The 11,977-nt window shown below is 62.7% G+C and overlaps 2 protein-coding genes across 3 annotated transcripts; both read right to left on the bottom strand.

Moving 5' to 3' along the window:
* Nucleotides 1–352: 352 nt before the first annotated feature.
* Nucleotides 353–7,502, bottom strand: PLIN5 (perilipin 5). Its single transcript, XM_016144745.2, has 9 exons — nt 7,398–7,502; nt 7,001–7,071; nt 6,589–6,670; nt 5,733–5,928; nt 4,952–5,034; nt 4,387–4,567; nt 3,128–3,327; nt 1,839–1,955; nt 353–1,560 (listed from the first exon to the last, which is right to left on the bottom strand). The coding sequence occupies exons 3-9, from the start codon at nt 6,646–6,648 to the stop codon at nt 1,027–1,029; spliced, it is 1,371 nt and encodes a 456-aa protein (XP_016000231.1). The 5' UTR covers nt 6,649–6,670; nt 7,001–7,071; nt 7,398–7,502; the 3' UTR covers nt 353–1,026.
* A 770-nt stretch (nt 7,503–8,272) lies between these two features.
* On the bottom strand, nt 8,273–10,842 carry LRG1 (leucine rich alpha-2-glycoprotein 1). Of its 2 annotated transcripts, none has more exons than XM_016144709.2 (2): nt 10,169–10,733; nt 8,273–10,017 (listed from the first exon to the last, which is right to left on the bottom strand). In XM_016144709.2, exons 1-2 carry the CDS (start codon nt 10,246–10,248, stop codon nt 8,958–8,960), a joined length of 1,140 nt encoding a protein of 379 aa, XP_016000195.2. In that variant the 5' UTR covers nt 10,249–10,733; the 3' UTR covers nt 8,273–8,957. The 2 variants fall into 2 exon arrangements, with proteins under 2 accessions (XP_016000195.2, XP_016000206.2); XM_016144720.2 differs by lacking the exon at nt 10,169–10,733 and adding an exon at nt 10,746–10,842 and having other exon boundaries at nt 8,346–10,017.
* Nucleotides 10,843–11,977: the final 1,135 nt, after the last annotated feature.

Here is an 11,977-nt window from a genome sequence, read left to right as displayed (position 1 = left end):
AGCGGGAAGTGGCCGGGGCTCCCAGAGCCGCCCCTGGCTGGGTTCCAGGGAAGCCAGGGGCCACCCTGACCTCACCGCATCGGATTGGTTTCCCAACACCCCGCCTGGCCACTGGGGAGTGAGGGCCAGCCAAGAATGTGGTCAGAGGGTGAGAGGGCCCCCACGAGGCCGGGCCCGCGGCCCTTGCCCTGCTTCTGCATCTCCCATCCTGACCAGCGGAGGAGCCACAGCAAGATCAGCTCCTGCGGGTCCAGGGAGGTGGGCATAGAAGGGCTGACCCATCTGACTTCTCCATCCTCATGTTCCTGCTCCTTGCAGGTTCCAAGAAATTCATTTATACTAAAGTGTGAACCTCTACTCCGGGAAGTGTGAAGGGGCAATGCTTAACTGAGGTGGTCTGTGTACTAATGGTGGAAGTACAGACAGTATGGCAAGCTGGTTGGGGCCACCACTCCTTCTGAATCCCAAAGCCCGGCTTGTGCCGTGCAGCCAACACACCTGAGGGCCCCAGCACCCTGCAGCTGAGCCTCACCCTGGACAGAACAGGGGCCGCGGGCCTTTGAACAACGTGAAGCACCTTTATTCCGGAGTGCAGACCCCAAACGGCAAAGCAAGTGGGTCCAGCGGGCCCAGCTGGTGCAGCCTGGAGACTCTGGGGACCCCTTAGTCCAGGATGTACAAGTTGGGGGAGCAGGGGGTGCTTGTTTTCCAAAGCCCCAAATGGAAGGCACTGGGCAGAATGTGTGTTTCTCTGAGTTTTGATCAGCTTCTTGGGGTGAGGGAGCAGGAGCCCACAGACAGGTGCACCCAGCTCCGACTAGTCGAACCTGAGTTAGGTTCGTGTCCCCCTACGTTCAAGGGAAATGTTGGGGGAGGATCTGATATCAGTGAGGCTGGTCTAGATCTGCGTTCGGCCCGCAACACCCAGCTCCGTGCCTGGGCCAAGGTCAAGGCACCCGTTGTGAGGGCTTCCGCGTGGCCACTAGGGGGCAGCCGCACCTGGGGCGGCGCTGAGCCCGCGTGCGGTCAGAAGTCCAGCTCCGGCATCAGGGTGTGCTTCGGCGGGCTGGGGGGCTCAGGCTCGGGCTCCTCGGGAATGTCCTCTGGGAGGCCCGAACCGTCCCGGTGCTGCGCCTCCCAGGCTCTCTGCTGGGCCGGCCAGTCTAGGTGCGCCCAGCGGGCATCGGGGCCCCCCACCACCTCGTCCACCAGGGTCTCCAGGTCGGCCGGGGGCTCGGACCGCTCTACAAGGATGGGCGAGAAGGGCCCCACGAGCCAGGGCAGCGGCACCGCCTGCACCACCAGCTCCAGCAGCTCGTCCACGCAGGCGTGCGCCCGGGCCACGTTGCCCCGGCCCTCAGCCAGCGCCGCCGCCGGCACGTCCCCGAAGCAGCGCGCGTCGGCGAAGGCGGCCTGCAGGGCGTGCACGCTGCGCCGCACCTCCGCCACCTTCTCCTGGGCGCGGGGCGGCAGCCCCCGCACGCTGCTCTCCAGCGCGTCCACCGCGCTCTGTAGCTCCCCCATCAGGCTGCGGGACAGCACCAGCATCTCCAGCTCCGCCTGCGGGGGGCGGAGCGGCGAGGCCTCAGTACCCCGGATGGACACGTGCCTGGCTTGCCGCCTTGCCTCAGTTTCCCCATGGGCACAACGGGACTGTCTCTCTGCCTTGGTTTCCTCCATGGACGCAGCGAGACCAAGCCCTGCCTCCATTTCCCCCGTGGACACTCCAACCAGCTGACCTCAGCGATTGGTTAGAGACAGCTCAGACCTGGCCCCTGGCAACCCCGGGCAGACAGAGAACCACCTCTCCACCTCCCGCCCTCCCCCCAGCGCCCTACCTGGCTGCGGCGACGGCCGTTCTCCATGGGCCGCAGAGTCCAGTCCTCCCACAGCTCACGTACCTTCCCGGGGCGGGCTGGGGTGGTAGGGGTCACCCCACACTGCACGAGGTTGATCTGTGGGGATGAGGCCGGCGACAGGCATAGCTGGAGCATGCGGGGGAGCGGAGGAGCCAGGACCAAACCTAGCCTGGATCCGGCCCCAGGAGGCATTTAGGGAACGGGGCATCGTGCAGCCTCCCACACCTGCTGAGCTGGCCTGTCCCATTGTCTGCCCTCAGCCAGACCCTGCGACCTCAGACTCACAGCAAGGCTTTCGCTGGAGCTGGTCCCTCTGCCAGATACACGCCTCCCTCCACCCCAGCCCCCTGCCCGAGTCATTCCAGTTCAAGTATTAATATAGATGTCACCCCCTCCAGGAAGCCTTCTATCCTCCCCACCTGGCTGAGTGGCTCCCTCTTCTGGGTCCCACAGCACCTGCTGTGTTCCCTGCCATGACCCTGATCCCCCTACTGGACTGTGAGCATCCTGAAGGGGCCACTGTGACTTCATACTCAGGATAGGACAGGTATTAGAAGATGCATACAAATAAATTGTGAATATCATTTAACCCTAAAGATGAAGGGTATTCTGACACAACATGGATGAACCTTGAGGACGGCTCACTTAGGGAAATAAACCGATGTGAGTGCTCACGCGCGACCTCTGGTGGCTGCTGTGGGGAGGACAGGCTGGGGAATGGGCCAGGTGGCCAGGAGCGGGGGAGACGTGGGCGGATGCAGGATAGACCCCGGCAGAGCCAACCTTTGGCTGCCGCAGCCGATGTGGGAGGGCGGGAAAAGACGGGAAGGGGGGGGCGGGGGCGGGGTGAGCAGGTTGGGGGCGTCCGAACCTATCAGGCCCAGTCGGCAGGACCTGTCTTGTTCCCTTGGAGCAGGGACAATGAACAGTGGGGGAAGAAGCTGGGTGTGAGCTGAAACCTGAAGTTCTGGGACGGACGACAGGGGCGTGAGGGAAGGCGCCTTCTCCGTCTCTCGACCCACCTGAACTGCCTGTAAATCCTGGCTCCTACGTCCCCCCTCCACAAACCCCAGGCCGAGCCTTGGCCCCCCTGAGCTCCCCCAGCCCCAGGCCCCCCTTTGCCCCAGCCCTGAACACACATGGCCGGAGGCAGCTGAGCCCAGTTCTGCTTCCCTCTTCAGACTAGCAGGGGACCAGGGACTCAGCTGGTCCTCGGTCCATGCTTCCTGGCCTGCTTCCCGGGGCAGGGGTGGACGGAGGGCTCTCACCAGCTCCAGTGTCTCCTGCAGCTGGGCCAGCGTGTCCTGGGCGTGGTGTTTCTTCTGCCTCAGTTTCCCCAGAGAGTGCTCATATGCCCGGTGGCGGAGCCGTGCTGACAGGGAGCCCAGGCGTACAAAGTACCCCTGACGTCTCCTCTGCTCTTCCACGGAGCCCACCTCTGGGCCCTCAGCCTCGGCAGCCAGCGCCGCTGGAGGGCGGGTGGGGAGAGGGGGTCAGCGTGGACGCCCTCTCCACGGCTGCCCACCTCCCTTCTGGGCGGACGAGCCCGTGGGCTCCCAAATGTACAGTTGCCCTTTACCAATGCCAGCTCGCTCAATCTCCCCTAAACCCTATGATGCAGGTACTATTAGCCCCACTTCACAGAGGGGGAAAACTAAGGCGGAGAGAAGTGAATTCCCACAGTGTGCAAAAGGCAGGCCCAGGATTCGAACCCAGGCACTCTGGCTGTAGACCAGGGGTCCCCAACTTCCCCGGGCCGTGGACGGGTACTGGGCTGCACGGCGGGAGGTGGGTGATGGGCGAGCGGGTGAAGCCTTGGCGGCCGCTCCCCAGCCCCGGCACCGCCGCCTCAGCCCCACCTCAGGCCATCGAGCATCAGGTTCTCGTGGGAGCACCGGTCCCTGGGCCCACGAAGGTTGGTGACTGCTGCCCTAGACTATTCTGAACCACTCTGCTAAACTGCCCGTTACGTCGTGAGTGCCAGGCCCACGGCAGGCGCCCCACGGCCTGTCTGCTGAGAAGCGAGTGTCGAGCGGCCCCGGGGACGGAGCCAGGGCGTCTTCGGGGCCAGCGGACGAGATTAGAACGGGGCAGAAAGGTGCGGCGTGAGGGAACTGTGCGAAAGGGCAGTCGCCGTTCAACGCAGTGTCTCGTCCTCAAGGCAAGCCAGAAATCGGGATTTGCAGGGCAAGATCGGCTTATTAAAAGCATGTGATGAATCTAAACATTTAAAACGCATCATGCGGGCCAGATCATACCATTTGGAAGGCTACCAGTTTAAGACCAAGTCTATCGGCGGCTTATACTCTTGGGGTCCGGGTGGTGTGGTTTCTAGCAGGGCGCAAGCTGGGGGGCCCACGAAAGTGGAGCGGGCGGTCGGGGAGGGGCCCCGGCTCCTTGTTTCCTGCTGATCTGCCATGTGGCCTTGAGCGAATCCCAAAGCCCTCTGACCCGTGGCCTCTGGGGATGGGCCCTGGGCAGGAGGGGGGCCAGGGGCCGGGGGGGGGGGGGCGGCCACGGGCCTCACCGAGCTCCTCCTCCGTCATGGGCAGGAAGTGGTCCACCAGCTCCTCCGACTTGCCCAGCACGACGTCCACGGCGTGGCTCATGGAGCGCTTCAGCTCCACGCTCCAGCGCCGGCTCTGCCGAGCCAGGCCCACCACGCCTGTCACGCCACTGGCCACCGCATCCTTGGCCGAGGTCACCACCTGGTGGCGGGGCGGGGGGCCCATCCAGGCTCCGTCGGTGTCCGCCTCCCCTCCCTGACCCCTCCGTTCCCTTGAGTGGGCGGGGGGTCAGGATCCCTGGCTCCTTCCTGGCTCTGGGCCTCAATTTCCCCTCTATAAACTGGGGGAAACAAGACCTCCTCGAAGGGCGTGCCGGCGTCTGCTGGCATGCATTAAGTGCTCCGTAAATGCGGGTGCCGGCTATTTTAATCTAGTGGGTGTTTTTTGAGTTGACCAAAGCCTGATTTGGCCCCAGAGTCTGGCTGGCCAGGGGTATTGTGGGTCTGGGAAGGGGCTGGGTAGGGGCAGCCCCGCCCCCCCCACCTGCCCCCCCACCGCAGAGACACAGCCTGGTGGTGCAGGTACCATCTCCGAAGGTTTCTGCAGAAAGGGCAGCTTCTCCTCCAGCTTGTCCAGGCCCCTGCAGGCGAGGTCATTCACGGTGGCCACTGGAGGGTGAGAGAGTGTGGGGGGGTGAGAACTGGGGAAGTGACAGGGACATGGGGACAGACAGAGAGGGAGGGAGGGAGTGCTGGAGGGAGGGGCAGAGAAAGAGAGAGGAGAGAGACAGAGGTAGAGGTAGAGAGAGACCAAGGAAGTTCTCTACGGCCAGGGGCAGGGCCCGGCTGGCCCCCTGGGAGGGACCGGGGACCCTAAGGTTGTGGGTGGGCCACAAGGCTGGGCCCCGTGACCACGGCCCTCTCCGCCCCTGCCTTGCCATTGGGTTCTACCAGCACCAAGGTGACTCCACATCCATGCCCGGATCAGATGCCCCACTGAGTAGGCTCAAGGTCAACACAAGCTGGCCGAGAAGGCGGCGGAGAGGCCCTGAGCTGGGACCCTCAGGTGTCCCCCTTCCTTGGCCAGATGGGAGGCCAGAATCTTTCTGCCTCCCTTTCCCCATCAGGCTAAACTCCTGAGCTGATCTGGGAAGAGGTGGGGCTCAGGACAGGTGGCGGTAGAACCACGGATGGGGAGTTGGGCGGGCGAAGGAGACCCGAGGCACAACAGGCCAGCCGGTCGGGAGGGAGGCGTTGAGACAGACGGGATGGGGACAGAAGGAGGGGGCCAGCGGTGGCCAGCCAAGGGCGGACGGCCAGGCAGCCAGACATCGTAAGCCGCAGGACCCGCGGGCCGGGGGACTCACGCTGGGGCTGCAGGTGGCTGAGCAGTGGCTGGGCGTGGTCCAGGGCACTGGTGGTAAGGCCGCACACGCAGTGCTCGGCCAGGCGGCACGCGGAGCCCAGCAGCGGGTGCTTGTCCTTGGCCGCGCTGTAAGCATCGGAGACGGCGGTGCACGTGGCCCTGACCAGCGGCAGGGCCGCCACACGCTGCACCACGTTCTGCGGGAAGGGGCGGCGTCAGAGGGGCCCCCGGGGGAGCTGGGAGGCTCAGCATATCTCGGCCCACTTCCTCTCTAGGGCCCAGAGTGTGAGGGTGGGCGAGAGGCTTGGAGGCAACTGCACTGAGCACCTGGCGGGGGAACCCAGGTGCAGGTGCTCACAGGCTCCGTTCTCAAAAGCACACACAGCGCAAAAGGTTCTGAAAGAATCTGGCGGCCGGCCGAGGGCGCAGCCTCCGGCGACGCCAACAAAGCTGCGTGGGCTTGGGCGAGTGAGTGAGCGGCTTGGTGCCTCCGTTTCCCCGTCCGTCCAGTGGGTTTCCAGGGGATTCTAGTTGCCCATGTGTGGGAAGCCGTCGGAACGGCGACCGATGGGGAGGAGATGCTGTGATTGCGGCCGCCGTTGTCATTGTTAAGAGGCCACGATGGGTGACACAGAGGCAGAGAGGGCAGAGGCCAGGTGAGCCGGCCAGGTGTGCTGGGAGAGCCGCTCCCCTGCCCGGGCCTCACGCGCCCCGCTGGAAAATGGGTCAGAGGTGCAGAGATGTCTGCCCCCTCCGCGGTCCAGAATGCGCTCAGTGCGAGAGGCGGGAGGCGGGTCCCCGCCCGGGAAGGACCGGCCCCCCCCCTTCCATGCTCCGTGCCAGGCCTGGCCCCTCACCTGCTGGTCTTGCTCCCACGAGCTGGGTCTGGGGGCCTGAGCCGCCTCGTCTTCTGACATGCCTGCTGCAAACGGGGTCCCCCTGGGAAGCAGGACAGAGTGAGGGGGCCCTCTGCACGTCAGCCCTCCCAGCCCCCACCCAGGCCTTGGGTTCTGTCTGGCTGGGCTCTGTGACTCTGGCAAGTCGTGTTCCTTCCTGGGGCCTCAGTTTCCTCATCCTAAAAATGGGGCGATGATAATACCAACTTCGAAGCGCCGTGGGGGGCACAGGGCTCTGCGCACAGTGCGTGCGCACTGGGGAAGCTCTGGCGAGGTGGAGGTGCTGCAGTGATTCAGCGCGTGGCTTGGGGGAAGAGACCCGGGTTCGAATCCTGCTATGACTTGCTGTGTGACTTCGGGCCAGTGCCCTTACCTCTCTGGGCTATGTCCTCTTCTGCAAAGTACGGGATGCCCTTGCTCCGGACACGATGCACAAGCAGCCCCCTGCAGGAATGCAGGCGGTAAGTGCGGAATCCCAATAAACCTGCAGTCCATTTGACTGTCCGGGAAACTGAGGCATACAGCAGGTCCATGCGGGCCCCACGGTCACTCAGCTTAAGCGAACTCACAGTAGGGAGCTCGGGTTCAGACTGTCCACCTGCAGTTCACCCTCTGTCTCCACGCTCCACCCCCACCTCCGCTTTCAGAGCCGTGGCCCCAGACCAACTGGGTCCTGACCTTCAGCCAACTGGGCCAAGGGTCTCAGCCACCTGCTCGGGCCTGTCAACCCCCTCCCCTCCCCACGCCGTTGGACCCTCGCTCATCCTGACCCGATCTGGAGGGCCCTGGGCCTGCGGGCGCTCCTGGACACCACCCCGCGTGGCGCTCCCGGGTGCGTGCAGCCTCAGCTCCCTCGCGCGGTCGCGGACCCCAGATTCGGGCTCCGGTCTCCGCCTACTGCCGGCCCCGCCTGCCTTATAGCGGCTCGGGGGGCGGAGCCTCCGAGACCTACCAATGGGGAGAGGCGGTGCGGGGGCGTGCCCCGGGAGCGGGGCTCCAGGCTCCTCTCACAGGGTTTTGGGGCTCCCGAAGCGCTCCGTGGTTGCCACAGCAACGTAAGGACCGCGGATACTCAAAGATCGAGCTACTTCTGTTGGCCAGGTTTGGCTACTACCACCCTAGCTGCAGTTGCTGCGGAGACAGCGGATAGCGATCACAGCCCCCGCCCCCGCGCCGAATGACCTTGGGCCAGTCCTCAAGGTCTTTCTATTTTTTTTTTAAGTCTGTGACTTAACCAAACCAGGAGCCAGGCCAGCTCATTCGCTCTGATTCCATTTTACAGATGAGAAAATTGAGGCTCAGAATGCTTTAAACCACTTGCCCTGGGTCCCACAGCGACTGAAGGACTTGATTCAAACCCCACTCTGCCAGGCTCCAGAAGCGGGCTTTCATCATCAGGCCCGGAGTGACCACCAACCTGGGCATGGCACTCCTAAGCGGGGCCTGAAAAGCCTGAGCATGGCCCCAACACCCCGGGGTCCGCCCAGTCAGATCCTGGACCCTGCCGTGCTCTGCATTGTTCCTGCAGGTGGCCCCGGGTTCTGAGTTGTGAGAACACAGCCCTCTGGGCCTCTGCCCATCTGTTTAGCTTCATCCAGCCTGCCCACGCCTGACCCGGGTGGCTGTCCCCTGGGTTATCATGGGCCAGCGTGACAAATTGTTTGGAGACCTGAAGCAATCTGGTTTAATTTAAACCTTCCCTGGGACACAAGCTCTGGCAGGAACCCACCAGTAAAATGACACCCCGGGCAATGGTCAGGGTATTATTTTCAGTCAAGCCTCCGCATGGGGGAGTTGGAGGAGCAGCCAGGGGCTGTCAGATCCCAACTGCCATCCATTTGGGATTTCACGTCCCGCACCCGGGACCCCCGGTCATGCCTCTTCTTTCCTCCTCCTTCTTCCCGGAGACCCAGGAAGTCGACTTAGGAGATGCAGGAATGCAGCGAATGCCAATTTGTCCGATTCTGTTCGACATTTATTAAACCCCTGAGGTCTGACCCCTAACTAAGTGATGAGTAAGAGGCGGCTCGGCCCCAGGCTCTGTGCTCAGAGAGACCCCCAAACCGGAGGAGACAGAGCCAGACAGGGACAGCCCTGGTGTGACCAGGACTAGGCCAGACGGAGGACAGGGGAGCTGAGGGGGCTGGGAGGGCAAGCCATCTGGTCACTGGGGAGCCGTTCCTAGAAGGGGGTGCACTGGAGTGAAGGCAGGGTGGCCAGGGCGCCTACGGGGGCTTCGAAAAGCGTGGACAGAACAGGTCTGGCAACGAGGAAAGCCAGCCTCACCCTCCAAAAGGGGGGTTAGTTGCCTAGTGGGGTGCGGTGTTCTGCTAGGCCGCCACCCCCGCCTCCGCCCCGGCCTCAGGCTTCGCACGGGACATGGCCACAGCCAGGAGCGTGTGGCCCTTCACGGCCGCAGGCTCGGCACAGCGAGTGGCGTTGGAGAAGAACATCTTGTCTTTGTTGGCCACGAGCCACTGGTAGAGGTCGTCCAGGTTTTGGTCGCAGACCCAGGGGTTACCGGAGATGTCGAAGCCGTCCGTCATGTCCCGGGCTGCCCCGGGCTGCCCCACGGATGCCCAGAGCCCCTTGGGCACGCTGGTCAGTGAGTTGTTGGAGAGGTCCAACATGTCTAGCTGCTTCACACCCTGGAAGGCGCCTGCTGCCACCGCGGCCAGCTGGTTGTCACTTAGGAAGAGGCGGCGCAGGTTTGGCTGAGGCGCCAGCAGCCCCTTCTCAAGCGCCCTCAGTCTGTTCCCCTCCAGGTGCAGCCGCTCCAGCTTCAGGGGTCCCTTCAGAAGGTCAGGGGGCAAGGTCTCCAGCTGGTTATAGCCAAGGTCGAGGACGCGCAGGTTGGTGAAGTTGGACAGCAGCCCCGGGGGCAGCGTCCGGAGGCGGTTCCCAGACAGGTCCAGGTGTCCGAGGGCTTTCAGGCCACGCAGCCAGGAGGCCTCCAGGCCTTGCAGCTGGTTTTCCTTCAGCACCAGGGTGTGGAGGGCGGCCGAGACCTGGAAGAGGCCGGCGGGCAGCCGGCTCAGAGCGTTGCGGGTCAGATCGAGCACCTTCAGCTGAGGCACGGGTAGCAGGAACTTGTCCGCGAGGCTCTCCAGCCCGTTGCTGGAGAGGTGCAGTTCCTGGAGGTTGGACACGCCCTGGAGGAAGTGGGGTGGCAGCTGCGTGAGGTTGAAGGACTCCACGGACAGGAAGATGGTGTCGGCTGGGAGCCGCAGGGGGACTTTGGCCGGCGGGTGGCAGTTGACAGAGCTGCCGTTGTCTGACTGGAACACCTGGCAGGCTTCGGGGTTTGGGACGACCCCCTGGGCGGAGGGGGCCACAATCAGTAGCAGCAGGAAGAGGATTCTGGAAAGATGGGGATCCAGGCCTCCTGGGCTGCAGGCAATGACAGAGGTGCTTAATGAGCCAGGATGAAACATGCCCAGCTCCGTGGACGTGTGCCCGGCGTCTGCCCACCTCTTCCTCTTCCCGCCTCCGCCACCTTGGGCTGTGCCACCTCGCTGCTCCCCTCGACTAGTGCACTCACCTCCTCTCCACGCTTTGAAGCCAGAGCCAGGGAACTCCTACCATCCTGCGAAACCCCAGCTCCAATGCCCCTTTTCCCATGGAGCTCTCTCTGACCTTCCCAAGCAGAACTCTCAGTTTCCCTCTCTGAGCTCTTCCTCCTTCTGTCCAGCCCTGACCTGACCAGGTCAGGATGTCTGCATCCAGGTCTATCTCGCTGCAGGTGCTCAGATGCACCCCAGGGTTCCAGGTGGAAACGGGGCTCTGGACACGAGAAGTGCCCAAAGCGGGTGTGGGGGCGGTCCTTTGACCTTGGGATCCAGGGGGTTACAGTTGGCACCATCACCCTTGGAGGGCTGGGGCTTCGGCTCCTCCCAGCCCCCCAGCAGGCCTCTGATGTGGGGGTGGGCTCCCACTCCCCGCCTGGGGCATGCGTCGGCAGGTGGGTGTGTGGGAAGCAGCCTGTCCTGGTTCGAGCCTGAGAGCCGGTCTGCTCCAGCCTGCAGGCCCACGTCTGGCCCTGTAACTTCACCGGGCAGACGGAACGGCGGCTCGCTACCTGTTCAGGCCTGCCCGGGAATGGCGGGCTGGGGACCTACCTCTGGTTTTGCTCTGGGATGCAAGAGGACATGGTGGTCTCTCTCTTTCCTTTCCAGGTTCCCTGGGTCTGGTGGCCTTATACTTGCCTGGGCAGGGGGTGGGGTGGGGTGGAGGGGGTGAGCAGGGGCACTGACCATAGGGAAGTCCCCACCCACATCCTGTTCCCGTTAGGGCCTGAACCTGAGCCACGCAGGGGAAAAGGAGGGGTCAGGATTGCAAAATTATTTCCTGGCAGCGTCAGGACAGCAGAGAGGCTGCCCATGCCTTCTTGGCTGGGCTCTGCCCAGCTTTCCTTCCCCTGATTTGTGCTTTTCAGGAGTGGCTACCCAAGAGTCTCTGGGGCTGAATCCCCGCTCCTCGCTTGCAAGGCGCCAGTCCCGGGGGATGGGGACAGCTCTTTGAGCAAGATGTAGTATTTACGATACACTTGAGCAACCAGGAAGTGCGAGGCAAAGAACAAAAAATACTTGTCTTGGATTCATGACGTATTTGTTATTGAATATATCTTTATTGAAATAATTTTTAAAAAATAGAGTTCAGAAGCGAGTGATACCAGAAGCTTCTGCAGCCGTTGAGCGGTGGCCTGGGTGGGGGCGGCCTGGCTAGGACTGCTTTGCTCTGTGGCTGTGAACAAGTGGCTTCACTTTTCTTGGCCTCCGTTTCCCCACCTGGGAAGTAGAACTCAGTCTCCGAGGGCCCTGTCTGCTCTTTCTTTCTCGGTCCGAAGCCGACGCAGTGTTCGTTTTGGATCATTCTTGTTTTCTAATAAATGCATTCGTAGGCTACGCATTTCCATTTGAGAACAGCTTTGGCTGCATATCATGGGTTCGGCTACTCAGCGCTTCCATTCTTCTCGAGTGCGAAGCATTCAGGTGTGCTGTTGTATTTACCTGCAGCCGGGGCCTCTGCCGTGCCTCTTCTCCCCAGCCCCATGTCTGAAGGGTTTTGTCTTTATTCATCTGTGAGGATGAGTGAGTTTTGTCTTAGTGGACACACAGGCTCAGAGAAAAATGCAAAGTCTGACCCCAACAGGCACAGCTAAAGAATGACTCCACACACATAGATGCTGAGACGGAGGCAGGTGACAATACATAGACGGAACCTCACAGAGACATGGAGCAGGACGCACAGGACCGGATGGCAGACCTGCAGACACACACACGCGAAACGCACGCGCACACGAATGAGCAAAGAGACTTTTCCAAAGAAGACATACAAATGGCCAAAACGT

This window comes from Rousettus aegyptiacus, unplaced genomic scaffold, assembly GCF_014176215.1.
Source record: "Rousettus aegyptiacus isolate mRouAeg1 unplaced genomic scaffold, mRouAeg1.p scaffold_m13_p_16, whole genome shotgun sequence".
NCBI classification, from domain to species: Eukaryota; Metazoa; Chordata; class Mammalia; order Chiroptera; family Pteropodidae; genus Rousettus; species Rousettus aegyptiacus.
The sequence above is the reverse complement of the archived record's forward strand: the minus strand, read 5'-3'. Positions and strand labels throughout refer to the sequence as shown.